Source organism: Procambarus clarkii, chromosome 55, assembly GCF_040958095.1.
Source record: "Procambarus clarkii isolate CNS0578487 chromosome 55, FALCON_Pclarkii_2.0, whole genome shotgun sequence".
Lineage (NCBI taxonomy): Eukaryota > Metazoa > Arthropoda > Malacostraca > Decapoda > Cambaridae > Procambarus > Procambarus clarkii.
The window spans coordinates 17,800,986-17,822,209 of NC_091204.1; the positions used below are offsets into that span (position 1 = coordinate 17,800,986).

The 21,224-nt window shown below is 39.0% G+C and overlaps 1 protein-coding gene across 2 annotated transcripts in view; it reads right to left on the bottom strand.

Annotated features, from left to right (window-relative positions):
* LOC123755459 (ubiquitin carboxyl-terminal hydrolase 31) overlaps window positions 1-21,224 on the bottom strand; it is a 91,560-nt gene that overhangs the window by 19,111 nt on the left and 51,225 nt on the right. For both annotated transcript variants that reach the window (XM_045738173.2, XM_045738164.2), the window contains exons 3-10: window positions 10,775-10,867; window positions 9,583-9,732; window positions 8,571-8,709; window positions 7,472-7,616; window positions 5,834-5,954; window positions 5,428-5,606; window positions 4,183-4,288; window positions 2,204-2,344 (exon numbers count right to left, since the gene is read on the bottom strand). In XM_045738173.2, the coding sequence (XP_045594129.2) occupies window positions 2,204-2,344; window positions 4,183-4,288; window positions 5,428-5,606; window positions 5,834-5,954; window positions 7,472-7,616; window positions 8,571-8,709; window positions 9,583-9,732; window positions 10,775-10,867 (1,074 nt within the window). The remainder of the gene's footprint in view (window positions 1-2,203; window positions 2,345-4,182; window positions 4,289-5,427; window positions 5,607-5,833; window positions 5,955-7,471; window positions 7,617-8,570; window positions 8,710-9,582; window positions 9,733-10,774; window positions 10,868-21,224) is intronic.

A 21,224-nucleotide genomic window follows, 5' to 3' on the forward strand; every position in this document is an offset into this window, starting at 1 on the left:
AAAAAACCATAAAGTGAAATGTAATTTTAGGCTCATGAATACTGAAGTGTGTTGAGAGGTGTAATTATGATGTTCAGAGGAAACCAAGTGCTTCAGTGACTTGGGACAATAGAAACAATGCATATAGGCCTGTCTATTAACACTCAAATTGATCAGTTTGATTTCTACAGATTACAAGTTTTAACATATACAGTACTGTGTGAATTCAATTCTGATAAATGTACACATTTTTATCTTGTCATAAAAATTTATAACAAGATGTAATAACTTTGCACCAAGTTGTAACAAGAGAGACCATTACATTGTGTGTTTGCAGGGTAGACCCTGAATCCTGGATAAATCAGGACATGCTAGTACGAATCTCGGAGATTCAAGGACACCATCTAGTAATCCAACTGCAAAACCAGGCAGATTAGAGCTAAAGTGTTCATGTGAATGGTTAGATAAGGAATGAAGAGATTCTATCCAGAGAAGTCAAGAATGTATCACAGGTCTGCCGAGTCTTGCTTGGGGACGGGGCTCAAACAGGATATTCACCAAAGAGACTTTACTCAACCACCGCAGTATCTAAGTCACGATGACCAAACAGAGCTATGTGGTAGACTCCTGGGCCATGACCCCCCACCCCAAGATACTAATCACTATCTTATCCTCCAGTCAGGATTATAGACTGTTAATTATATGCTGGCTTATATGAACATGTTTATTGATGCCAAGCGACTAGGGAAGATAAGATACTTGGACAATTGACATCCCCCTTCACAAGACGACTTGCACAAAATCATTTTATGGAGCAACACTTGGGAGATGGAATTCAATGTGAATAAATGCCATATTATAGAAAGTGGAATATGAGAAAATAGGCATTACACAACCTACAAATTATGTGAAAAGGCTTTAAAGAACTTGTGCAAGGAGCTTATGCTGTGCTTTCCAACTTTAGAATTGCTTTTCAGAATCGCATGGATGGCAAAATAGTGAAGAAATTATGCACAACTTTTGTGAGGTAAAACCTGGAATGGTACCTATATTCAAGACACACATCAATAAACTGGAAAAGGTACAAAGACATGCTACAAAATGGCTTCCAGAACTGTAAAACAAGAGTTACAAAGAGAGGCTAGAGGCATTAAATATGCCAAAACTAGAAGATAGAAGAAAAAGAGACGATATGATCACTTACAAAATAATAACAGGAATCAACCAAATTGATAGAGGAATTCCTGAAACCAGCAACCTCAAGAACAAGAGGTCATAGATTCAAGCAAAGGAAACAAAGGTGCCAAAAAAAATATTAGAAAGTTTTCTTGTCTACCGTCTACCTCTCTGGTAGACGGTTGGAACAAGTCAAGCGGGAAAGTAGTGGAGATCAAAACCAACAGTAGTTTCAAAAGTTTTATATGACAGAGTGCTGGGAAGACACCAAGAGCGTAGCTCTCATCCTGTAACTACACTTAGGTAATTACACAAAATCCCATATTAGCTGTCTAATTCCCAGATGCCCATATTTACTGCTAGATGAACAGGTGCATCACATGAAAGAAACTATGCTCATTTGTTTTTGCCTCGGTCGGGAATTGAACCCAGGGCTCTAGGACGATGGCCCGAGCAATATCTACTTGGTCGTGAAACCATTGTGATGTTATGGAGGCGTGTTCTGTTGGGCAAGTTTTATTAATTATCTACTCTTGGTAATTTTTGGTTTGATTTATTATTTAATAATGACCTTGCAGGGAGTGTTTCCAACATTCCTAGTAGTGCCAATACAGTGCTTACCTATCAGTGAGTATGGAGACAGTGAAATCTAGTTCTTTATGCCCTACTTCCTAACTGTTCACATCTGGCGCACAAATTACCCTTCTCAACATCAACGATCCTGTCTGACTACATAATCCTGTTCATTGAACACATCAAATCTTACCTTAGGCAGCAGCCAAATTACTGGCTCAGAATACAAATTGTACTTTTCATAAACTCAAACCCAGATACTTCGCATAGTCTAGTCATAGCAAATTGAGGTTAATTTAATATGTACAAGATTTTTTTTGAGTGGTGCATGGATACTTTAGGGCACACCATATCTCGGGGTGTATAATTCACTTGTGTATTTATTTTACCTTAATAGGCCTAAAAATAATTAAACTTGAATACAAGTCTTTGAAAATTTCACAAAAAATTGATTAAAAAAGGCTAGTGTACTTACTTGTCTAAAGCGTTTGAGGTGTATTACAAGTATCTGTGGTGCTGACCATAACATGAGTCTCTTCACCACCTGCTGCTTGCGGTTGCAAGTCGGGCAGTGCCACGCATCACCACACCCTAGCTTCTCGGCCGATGTGTGCAGCTATGGAGGAAGCGACACTTAAATTTTTTTTATACATGTGACATATGGCCTAAAACTAGGAAAGCTCTCAGGCTAAATTTTTTTTTGTGTAATTGTAATATTATGTGCAGACATATACAGTATGCTGGATATATTTAAAAACTTGGAACAGAAGAAAACATTTAAAAATAGCAATCTTTTGGGAATTATATAAATAATTCAAAATAATGTTTTTTTCTTTTTCACAAAACCATTTAGTTTTTGTATGTAGAGAAATATAGTACGAGTAGACATTAATTTGTTAAAACTGTAGTATTGTGATACTGTATAACATACAATATGTAAATGATACGCTACAAAATAAGATCTAAAGTAGTACAAATTAAAACATTATTTTAAAATTATTTACGGTTATCAACACTGTCAAATATAGACCCTTCAGGTTTCCAATAAATTTAAAATATAAAAAGTGCCAGACATAAAATGGTTATTGATTATTTTGGATAATCGATAAATTAAGTCCCTTTCATAAATTTATCTACTAGTAATAATTAATTAATATAAAATATTAACGTGTTCAGTGAGAATCCACAAGGTATTCTCTGAATACTCTTTATTTTCTTCTCTGAGGCTATGGGTCCCTACACTTCCACCAGAGGTGGTATCCCTATATAAAAAGCAATTATGTTACAAAAGGGTGACAATTGGACGGACACAAGCCAGTTGGTTGGTAACCACCAGTCATATGCCTACCATAGTTACATTAACAAATCTTCCTTTAATAATGCTCACAAGCTCCCCAGTCAAGAGAAGAATTATAGATTACCGGAAAATAGTTTCACCATATGATTTGATCATGAGAATATTGGTCAACAGGTCGCCCCACTCTTGCATAAACACTACAAATAGCTATTTTTAGGGTACTTTAAATTCAAACATATGGCCATATCTTAAACCTTGTTACTAATTTGTTAATAGGAAAGGGGGCTAGAACACAGAAAAACAAAACACTGAGTTACATTTATCTCCACATCTACTGAAAGAAAATAGTGCCTATGAGAGATCATAAATTCAATGACTGAATTTTAAGCATTAAAATAATGTAATATTACTCCTTGTGTAAGGCCCATGGCATGTTTCCAGTAAAGGGGAGTTACATCCACAATGAATAAACTGCTCTAATTCACTGTCTACACAAAAGTAGATAACTTTGATGGCAAGCAAGACTTCAAACTAGGACAAATGACAACATATCAGTCTGTCCTATACCATTACTGCATCATGATAATGATCTAGGATGGACCATAACATTGACAAAGCTCCTCTTTCAAATGTGGGGACTTCAGTGTTTATTTGTTCCAGCCACATTACTATGACTACTACATTTGAGTGTTCAATACCTAAACAGAAAAAAGTTACAATTTAATTTGTCTCTGAAATTATGATAACTAATCTAAGTGGATCGAATGCTTAAGAGTTGATAAATTCAGATAACTATTTACTTTTTTTCTATTAATAATTTCTCTTTCTCCAGCAGTCTATCACCATATGCAGATGAGAAGTCACAGTAATATAGCTGAAGATATGATGACCAAACCACACATCAGAAAATTGAGAAATGATGATGTTTTGGTCCATCTTGATAATGGTCCAGGATAAACCGAAATGTCATCATTTCTTCATTTCTGATGTGTGATTTAGCCATGCTATCACCATATTCATTTTAGTTTCACTTCTAATTGTATTAGAAGAAAAAAATTATAGTACAAAGGTGCAAGTACATATAATCATAATACTGATTATTACACAAAATTGAAGACTACTGAACTGTATTACTGAGGAAAAAACCATTTTATTACCTGCAAACACTGGTGCAAGGATACCGAGGCACACTGCTGGGGGTTCTCCTTCAGGTCCTTCACACTAGAGTGCACGTCCACATGGTCAACATCATCAATAATGTATCTGCAACATTTAATTGGCTCCCTTCAACATAATATTTGTCATTTTAACTTTATTAAGAATAAATTTCATGCTTAAACTACACTGAAATTTGACGTTGCATGTGGTATTTCATAACTATGTGGAAACTACTTTTAACCTATATTATGTACCCAACCTGATAGACCTGTGGAATAAGAATTGCAAGCCAATAGCAAGAGTGCACTAATAAACGGGCATAAAATTGTCAAAGATGAACAACTTTTGCAGAAATGATCCTTAGATTGGTGATGGTTACCTTCATGACTCAAATTTCTCCACAGAGTACTGTTTAAAGAAATACTCTTATTCAGAGAAGTCAGTCTCACACCTACAATTAAGGATAATTCCTGCAATCCACATTGACAATGTGTAAATCTAGATTTAAAGGAATTTTTTTTTTTTATATATAAACCTGAACATCTTGCAAAATTACTTACGAGGTTCAGTATTGTGTAATCACTTACGAGTTTAACCGTACATAATATGGTTCAATAATGTAAGCAATGTGTTCACAAGCAACCATTATAGCATGTATTTCATCCCACAATCAAGGCAAGGTAATGAATACAAAAGTTAAGCTTTTAATAAAACTGTCATTCACTTTTATATACATGCACATTCAATATTCTAATGAGACTTAAATTTATCTGTACTTCAGAAATTTTAGTTATAAATTGCCTTCAATTATGAAAAAACTTGGATATACAGCAAGAATGACAGTGTTTTAATTCCCTGGTGAAATAAAACGGCAAGGATGAAGGTTACCTCAGTTAGCATTTGTAGGCTAAGTAAACAAAAGAAGGAAAACTAGGGAATGAGACGAGAGAAAATGTTAAATTGTACTAAGTAAGAGAAGATCAAGATAACCAGGGAAAACCACTTCTTGAAAGCATCATATGTATTCTAAAAAGCATAGCAGATTGAAGTGCGATACTCCAACTTGAACATCTTAAATTTACCTCATGAAGGTGTTGTCACAGGTGATCATAACTATCGAGCCTACTATCTAATGCAAGTTTTAATCGCGTTTCATTCAGGTAAACAATGTAATCTACAACTCAAACTAAAGCTTGACAAATGTTCAAAGTGCTTTAAAAAATTGGCCTGCAAGTCTTACTTACTTGTCTTTGGTTTCTGAAGTCCATTGCAGAATGAGCTTAATGTGTGGGGGTCCAGCAGAAGGTTCACAGAGAGCCAAAGCCTGCTCCACACTTTCATGGAACAGTGGAACATCCAGCGCTGGGTCAAGGCACACAACACAACTTCCTCCATCATCAACTCCAATTAGAAACAGTCCACTCTGTCACAACAATAAAAAAAATCACATCACATCATATTAAGAGCAAATTGTGTAAAATTGTGAGGTAATTAAAATCAATTTTATTTTCCAGGAGTAATAGCTGGATCCATCAGTACACAATAATAATGGGCCATTAAAAAAACAAATACAAGAACAATATAACAAAACACAGTCAAGTGGAATATAATTTTAATGACGCCAAACTTAGGCAAGTTAGAAAAACTTACTTCTTGTTCAGACGTCAGGGTATCATTGGTAACCATTGTGGTCATTTCTTTGAGTAATAGTTTTTGTAGATCTACATAGGTTACATCCCGCACCACCTGACTCTGGTATATACCACCAAACCTGAAACAAGACAGTTTAAAATTGCAGCAAATATTATGTCATAATACAAATGTAATGTCGACCAAACCACACACTAGAAATTGAAGAGACGATGACGTTTCGGTCCGTCCTGGACCATCATCAAGTCGATTGTGTCACAATCGACTTGATAATGGTCCAGGAAGGAGTGAAACGTCATCGTCTCCAATTTCTAGTGTGTGGTTTGGTCAACATTTTTCGGCCACATTATTGTGACTCATCATCTGCAAATGTAATAAGTTCTTACAATAATAGCACACTAAGAAACATGCAACATTCTTCAAATAACATAGCCTTAACACATCCCATCTTCACGTAGTCTTGACCCCAAGTCTTGTTGGTGTACTATACTCCATTGTTCTCAGTTTTGCTTCAACTCTCATCCTACTCTTCACATTTCCAAACTTATTTACCTCAATCATTCTGCATGCCAGTAATCCATCAATACTACTCGATACACAGTATATTGCGTCCTGCCTAAAACGCTATGCGTGTTAGTGGCTTTGAATCACTGTAAAAAGTATCAGTCTTATGTAATCTCGCCAACCCATTGTACCTTCTTGCAAAAAAAATATTATTATTATTATTATTATTATTATTATTATTATCATTATTATTATCTCAGTTCTTTCTCAATTCTCCAAAAGACTTCTGAATCCATTAATACACCAGCTTTCAAAATGTAAACAAAAGTATGAGATACCATGACTGTTGACAACCCTGTACTGTATCACCATGTTAGCAGTGCTTCAAAAATAATGAATAACCTATCCTATTTTTAGATTTGATTTAAAGTATAACAAAATAAATTATTGTATACAAATGCTGTTAAATGGAAGGAAAAACAGATTGATATACAAATGAATGACAAGACATGCACAACACATTACACATAATCCATATAAAGTAGTTCAAGTATCAATGTAAAAATAATAAAGTTTTTCCTTAATAATCTTTTTAACTTTATATCAGAGTCCTTCTCACATACAGTACTGTATACAGTACAAATTTACACATCAGTCATTTAATGCTTTTTAAGGCTTTAGTGCAGCATGCATTAGTTGCATTCTATAATTTATTTCTAAATTCATCAATTTCACCCCAAAACTTGCCGTTTAAATTTCAGGCAACACATTGTGATATCGATCAAATAAAAGGTAATGGAATGTACAGTAAATTAATCACTAACTGCACAAGATTTAAATGTTCTAACAACTCTAGGAGCTGCCTCATAAGGGCTAACAGGCCTCCTGTAGTTTCTATAGTTCTTATATTCATACAGATTCTTACATTCATTCATTTATACATACCTTGAGGTGATTTATCTTGGCGATTTCAGGGCTTAGCAAGCCCGCCGTTGACCAGGCCTCCCTGGTCATACATACATACATACATTTACTCATTATTCAAAACAAATATTATAGTGAATGAACCTGAATGTAAAAATGATCATGTAAACATCCTCGTTCAACCGTTATATAAAGAGTAGCGTATAATACCTTATGTTCTCAGGCTCGGCGAGGACTACATTGACCCAAGTGATGAGGATAAAGGCACCACTTTCTTGTGTGGGCACCTTGTGAGGAGGCAACTCAATAGCATATATGGGGTCACTCTCACTAATGACGTTCACTGAGGCACCATCTATAAAGAAAAGGGCAATGATTAGAGTACCAACTTGCCCACAACTATACTTAACGCACTCAAATTTGCATGCGTTACCATAAATTTCATGTACCAAAAATGCTTCTGGCAAAGCTGGTGAATAAAGAGAACACTACAGTACATATGAAATAAAGTTCAAGAATCAAAACCAAACCAAGAATTAGGAATGATCATTCAAACAAGAATCAATCAATAAGAATGTGTACCATCAAGTAGCCAGACGAGATCTAATGTGGCGATACAGTATTTTTGTTTAATAAGAAAGTTTTCACGTGCTTGTTTTATAAAATACACAAGAAATACTGTACAAAATATCATGTATAATTGAACATTGTTCAACTAAGCGAGGGGCATTTGAATTTTGCTCAGTCTGGCTCATCACCCTAAATACTATACAGAATCAATGAAATCTTGCATATTACACTGATATTTAGTACAGTGCTGAAAACATTAAGTATTTACATTTTAGGTGTTATCAAATTCTTAAAGTCTTAAATGTATCTAATTTTTGTCTTTAACAAAAATCAGTGCAGTCAGACTGTATATGGGTGTCATGTATTGGAAATATTCTCATGTCAATTAACCTCGAGGAACTATGACAATACCTGCAGATCAAATGGTTCATAGTTATCAAAGGAGTCGTTGTAAAACCTTGAACATACACTTCACTTTAAATATGAACTGTACTGCCAACTATTTCAGTTTTCTTTACATAACTCTGATTAAAAGATGGCATAAGAACATTATGGTAGGCTCACTGACCCATTAAAGTACATCCTATTCAAACTCAACCATTTTCTACATACTGTACAGTACACATTAAGAAATGTTAATAGGCCAATAAGATATGCTTCACTAAAATGGATACAGAGATTTATTTTTGCTACAAGTCCTGAAGTGTGAAACCTGAATCTTAGGAAAGAAAATACACACCTGTAAAAGTTCTATGGAAACCCTCTCCATCTACTTCTGTAATAATAAGGCTTTCAGTCGAGATGCCACAGTCTTCAGCCAACTGTTTACGCAACTCTCTGACCGTTGCATTGGCCTCTATACTCACACCCAGCTGGACCTGTTCAAGTGACAAGTTTGGCGGATTAAAAGTAGCATGTACTTATAGTTTACTCTCCATAAGATCACAAAGTGCACAAAATGATCTATGACACTGATCACATTAAGAAATAATTTTGGAGACAATGGGGGTTATTTAAACCAGCATTCTGGCAATTCCTAGATACAGTACCTGCCTTAACCCTATCATGGCCGAGTGGATTAAGGTAGGTGTCAGGAAATCACTAGGATGACGGTTCAAGTCACCCCACTGTAATTTCTTTGTGAACTGATCACATTAATGCCGAACAACTACAATGAAAAGGCGAGGAATGCTAGAGTGCTTCTAGCCTGACAGATATTTTTAGTAGCAGAAATGACGTAATTCCTGCTACTGAAGACTTTCCTGTTGGGCTGAAAGCACTTTAGCATCTCACCTTTTCATTGTGGTTGTTCTTACATTATCCCTAGCTGCTATGCAACAGCAAATACAGTAGTTCCAAGTGACTTGCACAACCCAACATAAGTTTCAAAGTAATTTATTTCTACATACTGTACAGTACATATACAAATATACAAATATAAAATATTAATTTTATATTTGAATATGGAGCATATTTATAAGCTTAAACATGTGCACTGTACATGATTGTAATCACATTCACATTTCATAAACAAATTGACACGTTTTTACAAATACATAAACTGTCATAAGAAATAATACATAACTTTTTATAATAATACAGAAACTGTTCCAGTTCATTGTAATATAAAGAGTAAAGACATTAACATTTCTTTCATACATTCCCAGACAAGAACATTTGTCAGTTAGTGATTGGTATCAAATGGGTAGAATAATTCTGGACAAATCACAATAGCTTTTAAGGCCACTAACCTGCTTGGGTTGTTGGTTGAGGTAGACAACGGTGACAAAAATGGACTGTACTTGTCGCTGAGGGATAGGAATGGACACACACAGAAATGGATCGAAGGTGTTTGATTCCTTCTGGCAGTGAGGACACTTCAATGACGATCTGAACTGAGCCTGAAAAATTACCAAAATAAAATTTACAGCTATATTAGGAATGAATAAATTATCAAGTTTTGCACAAGCAAAAGATATATATACAGTATGGTAAAATGAACACAACGACTGCAATACACTATGTTCAACAGGCATAAAGCACTGGGAATTAAAAGAATACCTTAAGTTCATGTGATGAGAAGTGAGAGAGAGACAGACAGACAGACTGTAAAGATTTGCACAAGATTTTCACCTTGAGAACAAAATTTGAGAAAATATTGAGATACTCTTATGAGTATCCTCATTGGAACTCCTGTGTATCTCTTTGCATACCAGCAGTGACAGGAAAGCCATATTAATGATTGGTGGTTAAGTCTGTGTACAGGTTTTGTTTTTAATGAAACAAATTGATCAGATGTTCCATATATCCCTGATATGATATTAGCCTTGCCAACACTAATCTCAAGTAAATCACTTGCCCTGTGTATTAACAAGTTTATTGAATAAACACTGCGTTACTGTTATACGCATGGTTACGTTAAACTTCCCTAAGTACTGCTACTCCTACTTGGGCTCAGGCATTGTAGTAGCTCTAATGCTCTTCAACATCCTTCAAGCCTTATTCACAATAAACCAATCACTGATGCAGTTGATAATACTTTTGTGTGCTCCCTTGAACTGAAACTTATTTAAGAGGACAGCTCTCTTTCCATGACCCTACTGAGAAGATGCCTTGTTAGCAGTGATTATCAAAATAAGCCTGTAAAATTGCATGGGGGACGATAGAAAATAAACAATTTTTACAAGCAAATATAAACAGAACAAGAGTTCACAATTGTAAATTATAGGAAAAAATGGTGTCATGATTTAAGGAAATACTTCCTCATATACAGTGGCAGTTTGTTGAAACTGGCTCATTGTAGAAGTCATGAACCAAAATTGACGAGATTACAAAAAATAAAAAATATACGCCGTATTGACATAACACCATGTTACCTTTTTTCTATAAATTAACTCCCAATTGGTAAAAAAGGATTAATGCAAAAACATTTTTATTTCTTACCTGAAAAATATCATGTATAAAACTGCTATTACATCTAAGGTGGTTAGCAAGCGTTTCTGCTGCCACAACCTCGTCAGGACGACCATAAGTGTTCTGCAAGAAAAATAGTCAAAGTCAAAAACCTATGATGTCAAAGGAATTTATACTGTGTACCACATTTAGCACACTAACATTTAAACACCTTGCAGCATTCCCCACCCAACACCGTGTTTCGAAATGTTCTCGTTGTCCAGCCAATCATTTTTTCTAGCTGGACACTGAACTGTACATGCTTCTCATGTACATGTACAGCTAAGCACTATGTCTAGGAAGGCTGAACAATTTGTACTTAATCCTTCCTGGTCATGCAATCTTTAATCATAATGTTAAGCAGTAAAATTGCTTGAATTTACTTTACATCAATTAACTATTTCTTCCATATTTGTTTATTACCCTATGGGTGAAAAACGTCCCCTATTTTCTGTCCTACATTATGACTTGTTGAACTTTAAGCAGTTGTGCCCTGTGAGAGTTTTATTGAACCTTTAAAAGAAGTACTGTACATGTAGTCTGGATTAATATCCTTCAATTTGTTAAGAATTTTAAAGGTCTCGATGAGATCAGCTTTGTCATGTGTGGTTTATGGTGCTATAGCCCTGTGGCCCTCAATCGTTGCTGGTACTGTATTAAGAGTCGACTTAGTTTTTGGATGATTTTATCACTCTGTATTGAACTTTTTCCATAGCAGTTATGTTCTTTTGAAGGCGAGGTCTCCGTGCTTGGATATGGTAGTCCAGATGGAGGGGCATCAGAGCGCTCAACTGCTGAATAACAACTTTCTTTTCCATGAAGTGTTAGCTTCGTTTTCCTTAACATTGGTATTTTTTTTTTTTTTTTTTTTTACTGCAGCTCATACTTGTTAAGCAAGTTTGAAGGACTGGTATATCATAACTCTTTGTGCCTATTCTTTATTAATGTGCTGCATGGTCGTTGTGTATATTATAATTATTATCATTATTATTATCACAAATAATAATAATATTACTACAGTATAACTAGTTTATATGTTGTGATAATGTTGCTTTTGCTATTTATTATCGTTATTTTAATTTAAAAAGACATTAACAAGACTAAACAAATGTTTCAAAAAAATAAAGTACTAGCAATTAAGACCGACTGAGAAATAAAATCACAGTACCGACTAGGTCATTGACTAAGTTAAAATAGTTAATAGTTAAGAAGCATTTCCAGTTGTCTAGGCCTAGCACTACCCCCAACAAACCATTCTCCACAGAGTCCTATATACATAAAAAATGGTGCATACCCCACAAGATAATTGTTGCCCAGGAGACTGGCCCTTGACACTGACCTTGCTGGCCCTCCCTCTCCTGCACTGAACCCCCCCCCCCATCACCACCTACCACTTCCCCTCCCCCTTCTACTCTCCCCACTGACCCCAGCCCTCAATGCCCCTCTCCCCTCGTACAAGCATCCCAAGAGATGTGATTTATTGCGCGCCACCACAATCTCCCAGCTTGAACAATGAGTCCAACAGTTGTAATTAAATTTTGTCAATAAAGATGTTAATAGTAAATAACCTATTTACACTTTTGTTACGGCAATGTTTCCTATATTTGTTTGTAGAAAGTTGAAGAGCCATGGGCCACTATGTTGATAGTGGCCCGCTTGAAAGAGGCGGGCCGAAAGAGCCAGAGCTCAACCCCCACAAGCACAAGTAGGTGATTACAGTACAAACGATTCATGCATATTTTTTTTGCAAATTATTGCATTTGAGGTTTTTCCTCGGTGGGTGTTTCTGGGCTAGTATTTGAAACCTGATCTGTGATTTTATTTGTGGTTTCTATCGTAATTTTTTTTTCCAACCCACTTTCCTCCTGTTTTAATTGTGGCTCTCTCGTTACTAACGTTATCGATAGATCTCTCAGCGTTGATGTCAGCAGTTTCTGAAAGCTGTGGCTTTGATTCTCGACTATTATAGTCTCTCTCAGGGCTCCTGGCTCCAGTCTTTGATTGGTTATATTATTATGAGCGAACACCGATCGTGTGGGCGATGGTGGGAAGGTTACAGCAGTCAGCAGGGCGAGTGCTGACCCCAGCTTGTGTCATCCTCTGTTCATACCAGGTCCTCATCATACCAGGACCAGCGTCACCGGTACCTCGGTGGATAGTACCGGTGGGAGTCAGAGGTGCGCAAGACTGCCACCCGAGACATTACACACATATGTAATCAGAACGTGCCCTTGCACCCCTGCAGAGTACGCAACAACACCTCACGTTGTTACACCACTCCAAGGTAACTTCCAAGGTATTTAGTTTCACGAAAGACCTGACTACATACTGGAGAAGGTTTTGCACTTTTAAACTAGATTTCCGACCTGATGCCAAGTGATTTATCCAAACATTTATCACGGGAACGCGATGTATCTATGAAAACAGTGACGTCATATATTGAGATAAAATTTTGGCACACTTTTATTCGAGATACTTTCAGAGCTCACATCATGGTGAAGTAGGCAGTGCGTGTGTCTGGGGGTGCCCAGGGAGGGGAGTTTGGTCCTATAATGCTTTAACATTCTCTTGAGTGACTGCATAAAGAGTGGACAGGGAGGCTTGGCCTGGAGGAACTGTTCTTGCTTGTACAAACAACTGCCAGGTTTTAATGTTTTTGTGGTGGTATGTTAAGGAGATTCTTGGCCAACTTTGTTAGTTTGGCTCCGGCACTCAATCTTGTCTGTATAGCATTTTAGGCCAGCAGGTTAGTAGCTTTCGTAACTTCACAACCCATAATATAGAAATTTCCAAGTCTGATTGTGAAAAAGATCTGGGAGTAATGATTAGTAGGAAATTCAAGCCAAAAAATCAATGCATAAATGTTCGAATAAGGCAAAAAGCATCTGGAGTTTTATTCATAGACGTTAGTCACTTATTATGCTGCCCGCACCCAACATGTGGGCGGTGTCCTATTTGCCTTATTTCGAATATTTATGCACCGATTTTTTTTGCTTTAAATTCTTATTAATCATAACCCGCAGATCCCTTTCACAATCAGACTGCGCAATCTCAACACAATCCAGCTCATCTCCTGTAACTATCCTCATAACCTAGCCTAATAACCTTGCATTTGTCAGCACTGAACTGCATCTGCCAGTCGTTTGACCATTTCAAAACCCTATCTAGATCGTCTTGAAGTGATTCTGAGTCTTCTTTAGCGTTTATTTCAAATTCACTTTAATGCATTCAGCATTAAGCAGTATTTATCAAAGTTAATCCCACGCATAGGAAATTTCAATGTGAAGATTAAGTTTTCAATTACTAAATTACTTTTTACTAAAAAAACAGAGTTGGGGTGGCAAGAATGAACTGTACAAGTGAATGAATGGGCATAAGTAATATTTAAAGGTATTAAATACATCAACACGAAAGATAGATATAAATTGACCTTTCTAAGGAGTACAAATGAGGCTATCTAACCTTATGAAAGGGGCCATGGGACCAGGATTTAAAAAATTGTTGTAAGGTATTCATAATTTATTATCCTGATACATGTGAAAATTCGTGGCGCCATAACCATTTGTTGTTATTCTCCTCATTCTCCCGCCGCCTACGCACCACTGGGAAATATTTTATATAATACGCTGATGAGGATCAGTGACGCAGCTACGGTACACATTGCTTGCATTCTTGCTATGACCATTGCTTTAGTTCATTGGGAGTCGGTAATTTCTCTCCTATCAGTCCTGAGTGTTTGGAACAGTATAGTCTTGACAACAGAGATGCGGATACATAGGTTCAACTTCATCTTTGTTACACGCTAATTTGGCAGCAATGTCTGTCATTTGGCTGTCAATGTGTGTGTGTGATGGTATCCATACAAAGGAGATTCGAAACCTTTACTCTGTGCAGCGATGAGCCCTTATGTTTAGAGGGAGTGTTTAAAAGTCTTGGGCCCGTGATGATGATGGAATTCTCTCTCAGCGTACCTATTGCACCTCTGCTTTTCAACGGGGCTATTTTGCACATCCTGCCATGCCTCCTGGTCTCATGTGATGTTATTATCGTGTGCAGATTTGTCCCTCTAATATTTTCCAAGTGTAGCTTATCAAGTATTTCGTCTGCGCTATACGGAATACAGATTTAAACATTTTAAGCGGTCCCAACAATTTAGATGTTTTATTGAGTAGCTTCTAGCAGTGAAAGATCTTTGTAGGTTCTCCAGGTCAGCAATTTCTCCAGCTGTACTCACCTATTTGTGCTTGCGAGGGTTGATCTTTGGCTCTTTGGTCCCACCTAGGGACCAGCTGTGTAATCATCTAGTTGTGCTTGGTTGAGTTTCGGCTCTTTGGTCCCGCCTCAGAACTGTCAATCAACTGGTGTACAGAGTCCCCAGCCTATTGGGCTCTATCATATCTGCATTTGAAGGTGTGTGTGTATACTAGCGTGCTATTTAGAAGGCAGGACTGACTAGCCGCAATAAGCCTCAGGTATGTATTCATGTGAAGCCTGTATACGAGTTTATACAACCTCACAGGCCAAGCCTCCACAAGCCAAGCCCCCACAGGCCAAGCCTCACAGGCCAACCTCTCAATAACTCTCACTACTGCACACAAAATGTTGAGGGGCTGTCTATTGAGGTCTCCGTGGCCTGAACTGCTGAAGAGGATGTCAACAATGGCCCTCACTTTCACTTCCTTCTCACCAATTTTTATATTAGCGAGTTTAGGCGAGACGCAAGAACCCGCCCACCTGATGTGTGCTTAATTAATTAATTAATTTAAGTGTTCATGTTTGCCACATGTGTTTTAGAATCTCGTTACCACGTGTATTATTAGGCTTCTGGACACAACACCCGCCATGCGAGTCTTCTGTTGCGTCCCTCACAAATGTTGTCGTATTGCAACCCGTTCTCGCAAATTTAATAAGTCAATATTGACTTATTAAATATGTGCATAGGTGACACTTAACATAATAGATACCCTTAAAAAGATTCATAGAAAACACCGACCTTACCTAACCTTGTTAGTATCTTAAGATAAGCATCTTATTGCTTCGTAATTACAATTATTACCTAACCTATAATAGGTATAGGTTAAGTAATAATTGTAATTACGAAGCAATAAGATGCTTATCTTAAGATACTAACAAGGGTTAGGTAAGGTCGGTGTTTTCTATGAATCTTTTTAGGGGTATCTATTATGTTTAGTATATCACCTATGCACGTAGTTAATAAGTCAATATTGACTTTATGAATTTGCGAGAACGGGTTGCGTATATGGCGCGACCGATAGACTCCTTTGGCCCTGGAGTCGCTCGCGGAATTGACATACTGTCTCGTTTTCCCTTTTGGGTCCTCTGGTAGGTTAGGAAAAGGGCAATTTAGTACGACAGTTTCTTGACGTTGGGGAACCTTAGGAGGACGGGCTGGTTGACCACCCTCCGTCTCCCTGGCCCTCAATATCATCCATCAACCCAAGTTACAGCCCCGCTCCTGTGCCAGGTAAGTCCGCTACGGGCTCACCATAGCCCGTGCTACTTGAAACTTTGTTCCCAGTAGCTGAATCTTAAATTACTGCTCTCAGCTACAACTTCTCCACAACCTGGAGTATGGGGTCACGCCTCAACACCTGGAGGTGGAACAGATCGTCCTACACCATACTGCGTTCCTTCAACGCACTACTTCCCCAACTTTCCCTGCGGTGTTGCGTCAAGGTGAATAACTCAAGATACCAAGGGTCCCAAATACAACCCTTCACTCATAACCAAGACGAGTATGGGCGTAACTAATAATTATCTTGAGGTTATCTTGAGAGGATTTCGGGGCTTTAGTGTCCCCGCGGCCCGGTCCTCGACCAGGCCTCCACCCCCAGGAAGCAGCCCGTGACAGCTGACTAACACCCAGGTACCTATTTTACTGTTAGGTAACAGGGGCATAGGGTGAAAGAAACTGCCCATTGTTTCTCGCCGGCACCTGGGATCGAACCCAGGACCACAGGATCACAAGACCAGCGTACTGTTCGCTCGGCCGACCGGCTCCCTAGTTAGCTCCCTAGTTAATTAGTTAGCTGTAACTTAATAACATCCCAGAAAAAAAAAAGATTGTAATTCATGTATCAGACTGCTAGCAAAGGCATATAACAAACAGCCTGGTTGACCAGACCACCACCCAGGAGGCCTGGTATGAGACCGGGCCGTGAGGACATTGATCCTCGGAACCACCTGGCGGTACCTCAAAGTCAGGTAATCCACGGTTTTGCTCAAGGGTCCTTATACCTCCCAAAAGGTTAGGTTAACAAGGGGGTAGAAATAGCCTAAACTACTTTATCCCTTTGAGATGTATTTTCTCGTATCGATAAACGTACTTGAACTAGGGTTAACAAACGTCAAGGAAGAGGTGATGGTTAATACTGGGGATCCCAGAGTCAACTGTCCTCACAATCATTTTTACGAGAGTAGACAATATAGAGGACTTAGCAAACCTCCATTCAAGATGTTTATCACGTTTTTCAATGGGGTACAGAAATAATATGGCATTTAATGCAGGCGATGAGTCACAATAACGTGGCTAAAGTGTGTTGACCAGACCACACACTAGAAGGTGAAGGGACGACGACGTTTCGGTCCGTCCTGGACCATTCTCAAGTCGACAATCGACTTGAGAATGGTCCACGACGGTCCGAAACGTCGTCGTCCCTTCACCTTCTAGTGTGTGTGGTCTGGTCAACATGGCATTTAATGAATAGTTCCAGCTCATGCGCTACTGAAAAAAATGAAAATACAAAAACGGAAACCAGGCACAGAACGCAGTCGAATCGTATACAGAGACCTCTCCTGCTTTGAAAGGGGAAGTGAGTATTGAGCACCCACTCATGACACACTAGGTCACGCTACACTGCACCCTATAGGACACACTAGGTCACGCTACACAGCACCCTATAGGACACACACACACACACACACACACACACACACACACACTAGGTCACGCTATAGCCCAATACCTCATGAAATCTCATCACCATTGTTATAAAACACATTAATGTCGCCATAAAACCCCAAGGAAATCGTCAATTCAATATTCACTTTAACATGAAGAAAACTTGCCATAACAAACCAAGTTAATATAATTACATAAAGTTTATGAAGTTAAATCAAACTCATTTTATCAACGGTGCCTAATCTAAGCTGCAAAGCGCATTGAACCTGGGCCAGATTCACGAAACAGTTACGCAAGTACTTACGAACCTGTACATCTCAATCTTTGGCGGCTTTGTTTACAATTATCAAACAGTTAATAAGCTCAGAAGCACCAGGAGGCTGTTTATAACAACAACAACAGTTGATGGGCAAGTTTCCATGCCTGTAAACTGTTTAATAAATGTAACCAAAGCCATCAAAGATTGAAGAAAGATGTACACGTTCGTAAGTGCTTGCGTAAGTGCTTTCGTGAATCTGGCCCCAGGAGGCTGTTTATAACAATAACAGTTGATGGGCAAATTTCCATGCCTGTAAACTGTTTAATAAATGTAACCAAAGCCATCAAAGATTGAGGAAAGATGTACACGTTCGTAAATACTTGCATAAGTGCTTCGTGAATCTAAGCGGAGCTCACATTTAAGTGTGTTACCCGGAGGTGGCGCTGAAGCAGCAGTACAAGCCCCTCAAGGGCGAGCTGCTGCTGCTGCTACACTATGAGCTGAAGCACACACAAAAAACTCGCTTATATTGCTATAACGACAAGCAGTCGGGGTTGGTGTAGTGGTGCAGCTGCGACTTGAGTGCACACACACATTCCCCGGAGTGTGTCAAGCCCTCGTCAAGGTCACGCTACACACTACCACCATCTGACACTACTAGAGTCGACACACCCTCCTAGATCCAGCCACGGTGGCGGCTGGGAATGTGTCATATCATGTGTAGAGTAGGGACCGGGGGGGGGTGCTGGCAAGTACCCTCTAGCCTCGTACTGGGCCTAGTAAGTAACCTCTAGCCTCGTACTGGGCCTAGTAAGTAACCTCTAGCCTCGTACTGGGCCTAGTAAGTAACCTCTAGCCTCGTACTGGGCCTAGTAAGTAACCTCTAGCCTCGTACTGGGCCTAGTAAGTAACCTCTAGCCTCGTACTGGGCCCGGTAAGTACCCACTAGCCTCGTACTGGGCCCGGTAAGTACCCACTAGCCTCGTACTAAGCACAACACGCATTGCGACCTTCTGTGGTATGAGACACAGCAAAGTTACCCTACACAGAGGATGTATGAACCAGGGGAGAAAACAGATAAAGGGGAGGAAATACCAAGATGAAAACACATGGGAAAGGTTAGCAAGAGAGAGAGAGAGAGAGAGAACGTTTCAAGCAGCCACCCTCCTCCACATGATGGACCTGATAGCCTAAACTGCAATGTTATGTTGTTGTCGACTTCTTTGTCAACAGTACGTCGCTGAGGGAGGGTTTCATCTCATACACTGTTTCTATCCCTGGTAATCTGTTCTCGTTATAGCACGTCATATTTTGACGTATACTCTACCCAAGGCCAAAAACTGATGCACAAGAATATAACACACACTAGGACGGTCGAGGATTGAACGCTGACTTGCATGAAGCGAGACCGTCGCTCTACCGTCCAGCCCAAGTGATTGGACAGGCGTGATACGGAGTGTGAGAGAAACTCTAGACTGGAGTAATGTATGAGAGGGGGGGGGGGAGAGCTTATATGGGGAGGGGGGGAGAGAGACCACGCCCTCCCCTCACGACAAGATATCAGTATGAGCTATCAGGTCCTGGTCACATCCATCATCCTTACACTACTGACACCACGTAACTAATACACTCATAATACAATTACAGCAATCCTCAAGAAACAGAGATTTTAAAATTAGTTTAGGAGCGTGGTTTAGATTTTAAAGGTTCATGTCCAGTACCAGAAGATCCTGCCCCTCGCAGCTACGCCAATCGTCGACAATATCAAGAGCACACGAGAAGCAAAGAACATGTTGTAAACGCGGATTGTGTCCATACTTTAGATAAATGAGACTATGACGTGACAATGCTTCATGGGGTAAAAACGGGGTGGGGGGGGGGCAAGGGATGAGGAGCAGGAGGTGACTGGTGAGGTGGGGATGAGGGTGAGGTGACGGGGAGCAGTTATGTCCTGTTACCAACACGTGATGTACCCCCCTAACACCTGACTCGCCCCTCCACGTGGCGCGGGTACGCGTAATATGGTAGCCACGTGTGTGAGACGGACCAGCACCCCTGCTCCCTCAATTTGCCACTGTTAAAAAATGAAACGGTTTTTCGAACTAGAAACGTACAGACTCAAGCTGTAACGGGGGGTGGGGGAAATAGCTCTATCTTGTCCATTATTCCAACCCCCAGTTAAGTAACGAGACCGGGGGAAACAGCTCTCTCTAACCCGTTATCCCGTCCCCAGTTAGCTAACTATTCTAGAGCACTCCCAGAGTTCCTACGACAGCCTCTCTCGTTCAACTCCTTGTAACCTAGGTATTTGACTACCTAGGTGCTAAGACTACAAGGCGCCGTAACTTGATCAGCTACCCGAAACTCTAGAGAAAACTCTAGAATACATTTCACTACCACAAACGTATAAGAGAAAACGAAAGGAAAGAAATGAATAGTGAAGTAATTAGTGAGGGTTTGGGGTGAGAGGTGGGAGGAGCGAGGCGGGCCATTAGTTGAAAGTGAGAGTTTAGAGAGGGGTGGAGGGAGAGAAGTAGATAGAAGTAGAAGAGTAGATAGTAGAAGACGAAATGCTGCCACCATCCATTCTAGACCATTCCATACAAGACGGCTCGTAGGCCCACATATCCACTACGAGCCCGGTTGGTCCCGCACTTCTTGCAAGAACTTATCTAATTGGTTCTTGAGAAAGTCTACAACATCTATACCTTTTGATATTTCGTAGTTTCCGCGGGAGCTGGAACTCATTAATCATCATATTTTGTGGCCTATTGAAAAACCTGATTTACTTCAGTTTGGAGAGTTGTGTCCTCTATACTGTCTACTCAAAAATCCTAGTATCATCTGTGAAGGATGAGACAATACTATAGTTTATATCCTTGTTTATGCCTGATATGAGGATGTCCAACAATGCCTCATAACAATGAACTAAAAAACCGACAAACAAAAAACTACATATCACCCAAAACCCTCCAAATAGCCCAACAAAATACCAGCAATTACCCAACAGAAACATCCTAACAAGGATTGCAATTTCATTACAAAATTTTCAACTTAAATTATTTGTAATCACATTCAATTTTCCTTAACAATAACATTGTAGGAGAATACCTTATCTATCTTTATTATTAATGTAATTACCAGAGTATGAGAAATTTTTGATAAATGATACTTTGTTACTTTTGGAAATGAAATTCAACTTTCTAGATGAGCTCCATTGGCTCCCATCGTGCTGGGGTCCAGAGCTAAAACTTGGCTAG